Source organism: Zingiber officinale, chromosome 2A (assembly GCF_018446385.1).
Source record: "Zingiber officinale cultivar Zhangliang chromosome 2A, Zo_v1.1, whole genome shotgun sequence".
NCBI classification, from domain to species: domain Eukaryota; kingdom Viridiplantae; phylum Streptophyta; class Magnoliopsida; order Zingiberales; family Zingiberaceae; genus Zingiber; species Zingiber officinale.
In genome coordinates, this window is record NC_055988.1 from 170,218,683 (window position 1) to 170,226,221 (window position 7,539).

The following is a 7,539-nucleotide window of genomic DNA, read 5'->3' on the forward strand; positions in this document are numbered from 1 at the left end:
CCTCTCTTTGTATCGCCTGCACCACGTTGTTTCTCCTCGTCCTCCTCTCCTGATCTCTATCCGGTTCGGGGCGTTGACTCCTGATGTCGAAGTTCTGAAGCGCCGATGGAGTAGGAACTTGGTTGGTATTGTTTTGAATTTTGGGAAGTTGGGATTTTAAGGGGTTTTTTTTGGCTTCCGATTTTCCATGGCGACGCCGTCTTCTTACTGGTGCTACCGCTGTAGTCGACTCGTCGTGTTGCGGCCGCAGGACGCCATCGTATGCCCCGACTGCGACGGAGGATTCCTCCAGCGGATCGACTCGCCGCCTCACCGATTTCACTCTCCCTCGGCGATCCGCCGTCGCCGCAGCCGCCACGCCGCGTCGTCATCCCCTGACTCTCACACCGTCGTCAGCGTCGGATCCGTCGCCGCCGGTCGCTCCCTTCAGCCTTCCGGCCTCCGACGCCGCAGCCGACCCTTCGCTAGCGGCCGCTCTCCCTTTAACCCCGTCGTCGCCCTCCTTAGCCCGTCTAGCGGCGGCACCAGCTTCGGGCTCTACTACAACGAGGGCAACGGCTCCGGCCTCCGCCCTTTGCCGGAAGCCATCTTGGACCACCTGATGCACTCCGGCTTCGAACGCCTGCTCGACCACCTCGCGCAGGTCGAGCTCGCCGAACTCGGCCGCGAGAGGGGTTGCGACAACCCCCCGGCATCGAAGTCCGCCGTCGAGTCGATGCCCGCCGTGGAGATCGTCACCGATCACATCTCCAAGGATTGCCATTGCGCCATCTGCACGGATCCCTTCGAGCTCGGGACGCGGGCCCGGGAGATGCCCTGCAAACACATCTACCATCAAGATTGCATCTTGCCGTGGCTATCACTCCACAACTCATGCCCTGTCTGCCGCCATCAGATGCCAGCGGCGAAGGACGATGAGCCGGTGGCCGCTGCCAGGAGCGACGAGGAGGAGACGGTGAGGCTCACGATATGGAGGCTACCAGGCGGAGGGTTCGCCGTGGGAAGGTTCTCAGGAGGGATGAGAGGTGTAGCAGAGCAGCTTCCTGCAGCCTACACAGAGATGGACGGCCCATCACTCAACCACCGGAGACGATCAGCGCCTGCAGCAACTCCGGAGAGGTTGACGGCGAGAGGAGGAATTCGCCGTGCAGTTTGCAGTTTCTTCTCGTTCTTTAGGCATTCACGTTCAGCTTCTTCTTCTCCACCTCCGACCAATTCGGAAGCAATTCCAAATGGCGCCAATGCCATTGCTTGAAACTAGTATATACAAAAGTTGAATTTAATTCTTCTTTTCTGATATGTTCCATTGTTTTGATAGATTCTACAAAATCTGATTGGAAACCTCCATGTCTCTGTTATTTTCTCCAAGATTAAGCAATGAAACATGGACAAATTAACTATCTATCCTAGTACACAAAGCATATTCTTTACCTGGATCAGGAAGGAAGTCGTCTTCCTCGGCTTGCAAGTGCAGCTTGATGGAAAATGTGTTGGAGTGTATACTGAAAGCCTAAGCTTTGTAAACATTCATTATGAATAAAGAATCACATTTGGTCTAATTATCTACATTTGTTTGTAGTTGTTCATTTAATTTATATTGTAGATAACATAGTATGTGGTGTCACATACAGAAGATGATGTTATCAGTACCTTATAAATTATAAACAGTAGCTCACGACCAGAATGGAAAGGAACAAACCATTAGAAGGTCGTAGTGTAATTAGGTATTAGTTTATCTTGACTATATAATTACACTAGTACACTCAGAGTGTATTGAGTAGGACCATTCGAGGTCGTTCCTTTTATACTGACTTTATAAAGGAACAAAGACCTCAGTTATTATGGAAGTGTGTGCTCTTAATCCTAATATAATAACAAGCACATATATTTGATATTTATTTCTTTAATTTATCAATGGGTGAGATTTAGTTCGATGAATCAATAAACCCGATAAGTTGGGAAATGCTATCACTTATAGTGTGTGTTGTTGATTATAGAAGGAAACTGTGTCCTAGAGATACTAGGTTGATAATGTCCCCAAGAAGAGCTCATAAGGATTGTCATGTTAAACCCTGCAGGTGGACTTAGTCCGACATGACGATAAAGTTGAGTGGTACTACTCTTGGACTTAGACATTAATTAAATGAGTTGTCAGAAACTCAATTAATTAGTGGACATTCGATATCTTAAACACAGGGAGACTAACACTCATAATAAGAAGGAGCCCAAAATGTAATTTGGGATTGGTGCGGTAGTTCAATGATAGTTCTCTAGTGGAATGATTATCATTGATAAAATTAAGTTGTGTGTTGGGAACAGGGATGCTTAATTTTATCGGGAGACCAAAACCAATTCCTCCTCTCGGTCCCTATTGTAGCCTCTTATTTATAGAGTACTATACCCACCTATACCCACCTTCTACACCCACCCAAAGGGGGCCGGCCAAGCTAGCTTGGGAATCAAGTTAGGCGGCCTAGGTATGATTTGGTGGCCGGCCCTAGCTTGAACCCAAGCTAGTAGGGCCGGCCAAATAAATTAAAAAAGAAATTTAATTTTAATTTTTATTATTATGTGGAAGATATATTTTAAAGAGAATTAAAATTAAAATATCTCTCTTGTAAAAGATCTACAAAAAATTAAAGAAAGAGATTAGATCTCTTTCCTTATTTGTAGATTGGAGAGATGTTTTATTTTCTCTTTAAAATTATTCACATGTTAATAAAATTAAAATTATAGATATTTCCTTTTATTAACCATGAAGAGATTTTAAAGAAATTTTATTTTTAAAATTTCCGGAAACAAATTAGGAAGTTTTAATTGTTGATTGAAACTTGTCTATTTGCCTTCCAATGATGTGGCGGCCATCACAAATTAATTGGGAAATTTTATTTTATTTCTCTCAATTAAATCATGTCAAGGAAATTAAGGAAAATTTATTTCCTAATTTGCCTAGGCAAGGAATATAAAAGAAGGGTGAGGTGCCTTCACAAGACACAACCTCTATTGTTTTCTCTCCCTCTTTGCTTGGTGTTGTGGCCGGCCATTACCCTCTCCCTCTCTTCCTCTTGTGGTGGCCGAACCTCTCTCTCTCCCTTGGAGTTCTTGTGGTGGCCGGATACTACTTGGAGAAGAAGAAGAAGAAGGAGAAAGCTAGCATCTCTTGGAGCTTGGTTAGTATTTTGGTTTTCCTCCTTGGTGAAGTTTCCCTTTGTGGCGAATCTTGCTTGGAGGAGAAGAAGGTGGTTGGTGGTTTCTCATCTTGGAAGATCGTTGCCCACACAACGTCCGAGGTTAGAAGAGAATACGGTAGAAGATCAAGAGGTTTTCTACAAGGTATAACTAGTAATTTCTATTTCGCATCATGCTAGTTATTTATGGAAATAATACCAAATACAAGAGGCTTACGTTCTAGTATTTGAATATGGTTTTTCAAGTTGTGTTCTTTTGTTTCTTTCTTTTCCTTGTGATTTGATTGTTCTCTTTGGTTAACCTAAAGTTATTTTAGGAAATTAAATATTAGCTTTCTATTAAAGGTTTTGTCTAGTCGGTGGTGGTTGCTCCCATATCCAAGAAGGCCATGTGCCTCGCCACGTCAGTACTGGGAACCTTTTATGGAAATTGATATTTAATGGAATTAATAACTTAAGGAGACTTGGGTCGAACGTGTTAAGTTCCGCAGGAGATCCAAGTCAAAACCTAAAAGAACAAATAGATTAAGTTTTGGATCAAACGTGTTAAGTTCCGCAGGAGATCCAAAATTTAATTTAAAAGAACACATGGTAGCTAGGAAAAGGTTCAGACCTTTGTACAAAATTTTTGTACAGTGGAACCTATAGGCTTTCCGAGTAGCAACCAACAAAATGATACTAAGCCTCTCCATTGGGCTTCCATGCCTATATCGCATAAACGATTCTTCCCTTCTATCCCTGCAGGGTTGGCCTGAGGCATGTCACCAGGGCAATGGCCAAGGGCCCTCGATTTTTAAGGGCTCCTAAATTTTACATGCATATATAATATATATTATATATACTTAGATTGTTTTAATAAAAATCTAAAAAATATATTTGATTAGATTATTTTAATAAAGGTCCAAAAATATATATATTGTTGAATTGTTTTAATAAAGGTCAAAAAAAAAAAAATATTTTTTTATTAAAATTTAAGAAAAAAATCTAAAAAAGAAAAGAAAAAAAGAAGGAAGATAAACGATCCTTTTTTTTTCTCTTTCCAAGATTTTATTTCTGGTACAATTCTTTTTTCGTTAATTTATTTTCTAAAGAGTAAAGTATAAATCTTGAACACTAATTTCCTTCTTTCTTCTCCTTTGAATCTCTTCTAATTAAATTAGAAAAGCTTATTAATTTTAATTTCATCAACATCATCATTCATCAATATACAAACTTACAACATAAGTTACCTACTTATTTATATTTTTTCTTATTGCCAATATTTAATATTGATTTTATTTATATTTTTTCTTATTGCCGATATTTAATATTGATTTTTAATATTGTATTAGAGTCAATATTTTATAATTTTTCTTACAGATTTAAAAGAGTTTAAATAAATCATCCCAATTTTAATCATTATAAAATAAACTATATTGATTGCTTTAAGCACAAAACCAAGCTTTATTGTTCTTTGACTATTATTTTCACTGCTTGTGTTTGTTTCATTGTTAGTTTTGTTGCTGGTTTTGTGTGTTTTATTTTTACACTTGAAATTTGTAATACAAACATATTTCTAAAAAAATATCAATCTTGGAGTTAGAAAAGAAACAAAAGAAAAAGAGTGAAACAAATTATTAAAACTCACAAAGGTGTTCTTCGTAAGTTTTTTAAAGCTAGTTCTTCAATTGAAAATTCAGTCGATGAATTGCAAGAATAAAGTCAAAAAGAACTAAATGATCATGTAACAAATAAGCAGCAATCGAGTAATCAAGAAGAATTAAATAATCATACAATCAATGAGCAGGAAGAATTGAGAGAAAATGATGATCATAATCATGCAACGAATGAGCAGGAAAAATTGAGAGAAAATGATGATAATGATTTGAATATAAATGGCTTGACAATTTTATGTATCGAAAATAAGGTGTTAGAAAAACTTAATTTTGAAGACCTTATTGATGATTTTACTTCTCAAAATACTAAAAGATATAGATTTTTTCAATGATTATTTCATACTTATATTTTTTTGTATTTGTAGGTATTACACATTTTTGGAGAAACTTAGGAAACATATTTTGTATGATGTTGCATTTTTTGAAGAATCTTGAGAAATAAATTTTGTATAGAGTTTACCATATTTTAAATGAAATATATTGATTTTCAAGTTTTTCTATTAAACTATATTTAAATTGGACGTTAGTAAATTTTTTTCTTAAGAGGTCATTTTTATCTTTTCGCCCAAGGGCCCCCAAAAGTCAAGGTTGGCCCTGTATCCCTGTATCAGCCCTCCATTATCTTCGTCAATGACAAAGTCCTTGTGTAGCTGCCTTTCACTTTGTCCTTAAATCTCTTCATGATGTCGACATTGAGCGAAAGCTGCTCGAATCCAGCCCTGAGATTCTTGACCTGCCACTGGTTGTAAGTCTCCGACCTCTTGACTCTTTCTGAGCCCTCGCATGCTATGACATTACCAGCCTCCCTTCTGAGGAGATCCCTCTTCATCAGTGACCTCTGGTCATCATCGCGTGGCACATTCACTTCGAGCATGTCGAACAAGGCCTGGTAGTGGAACAAAGCCTCGCAGACTTGTGTGACGAAGAAAGAGGCACCGTATGATCCGTTCACAACCCCATGGATAAAAACATCCGGGTTCATCTTCCTAATTGCGTCAAGAACCCTAGTCCCGGGCCTGTCGACGACGACGGTCTCAAGTGATACAGCGAATAGGATAGAATCCCTGAAAAAAAAATAATCAAACTAGTTACGACCCCTGGGATGATCGACCCGACCCCACGAAAATTTCCCATCAGCACCAGGATAAATCGGGAAGCGCTCGCAGCGGGCCGCCCAAGAGCCCAACATTCTTTAGTTACGTGCCCCATTTGGAGGAAAAAATTCCTGCAAATTCGCCATAACTAGGACTGGAACCGCGAGTGCTTGGGTGACAACCTAGATTCCCTGCCGCTGCACCATAGCCCCGGGGACTTATAGAATCCCTGAGAAAGGTCAAACGGTTGGTTGATGTAGCTATCAAAGTCAAGGGGATGTCATCACTCGGGACTAGTACGATAGTATGACCCAACCGAGTTGTCCAGCGATACGGATGTATTAAGAAGAAAGGAAGGGGTAGTTTGGTCATTAGCCTATTTAGGACATATAAGTTGTAGCACTGTTCATAAAAAAGGGGGCTTCTTCTCTTGATCTCTAGATTCTGCCACCGCCATTGTCACCTTCTCCTTCATCACCGACAAGCCATCGCTCCCCCTCTCTCTCTCTCTCTCTCTCTCTCTCCCTCTCTCTCCATTCTCTTTGATGTTTTTTGGCCATCATCACCAGGAGGATGCACACTTGGACCGCCTCGCCACCTCTCCTCTTGCCGATAGCCCCCTCCAGCACTGGTTTTCTTCACGCCTGACTACCATCCTCTCGCGAATGGCTATACCGTCTCCCTCGTCGGCAGTTTCCTCACGCCGTCAGCGCCACTTCTCTTTCTTGGCATCGCACCATGTTTCCACTGCCGCCTCCCCTCTCGTGGCTAGCGCCAGCACTGCCTCACCTCCACATCGACCGCAGGCCACCGATGTTGACGCTGATGTTGACATTGCCGCCCTTGCTCACCTTCGTTCCCCGCTACACACCATAGCTACCTTATGTGGCTTCGACAGCAATCTCCAAGATCGCTTCGTGGCCATTGGCGGGTAGACCCCAGTTGCCAGTGTGGCTGCCAATGTTTTCAGTGCAAACCCGGCACACCCTCTGCTGCCGGAGTAATCCCCTCTCACCTCCTTCGTCGTCTACCCGACTACACAGCCTCCCTTTGCATGCTGGTTGTCCAAGCGTTGCCTCCAGTTCTACCTAAAAGAGATAAAAGAGAATTACCTGAATTTGACATTTAAAGTAAAATAACCTGCACAATCCGCATCACTATATGCATGTAAATCTCGAGACGATTATCAATATAAAAGAAGACCATGTAGAATAGTACCTTTGAGATAGCGAAGTATTCCTTTTATATTATCCCAATTTTGTTCAGTTGGAGCATGCATGAATTGATAAGCACGATTTACGATAAAAGTAATATCAAGGCGTGTGATAGTGACATATTGTAAAGCTCCAACAATACTTCGATAAATCTGTGGATCGGATGGAGCAGGAGAGGATGAAGTTGTTGTTGGATCGTGACGCACATGAGAGGGGGTGAATTACGTGGTTATTAAAATACTTCTTTTTCGATTTTTTAAAACTCAAGTACGCAGCGGAAAGTAATAAAAAAACACCAGAAAACACACAAGCGATTTTTTACTTGGTTCGGAGCTTTCGGCGACTCCTACTCCAAGGCCCAGGTCTCACAGACCTATCGATGGACAAT

At 41.2% G+C, this 7,539-nt stretch overlaps 1 protein-coding gene across 1 annotated transcript; it reads left to right on the forward strand.

The window, feature by feature from the left end:
• LOC122043229 (probable E3 ubiquitin-protein ligase RHC2A) lies at positions 1-1,402 on the forward strand. Its single transcript, XM_042603761.1, has one exon. It carries the CDS (start codon positions 188-190, stop codon positions 1,253-1,255), a length of 1,068 nt encoding a protein of 355 aa, XP_042459695.1. The 5' UTR covers positions 1-187; the 3' UTR covers positions 1,256-1,402.
• Positions 1,403-7,539: the final 6,137 nt, after the last annotated feature.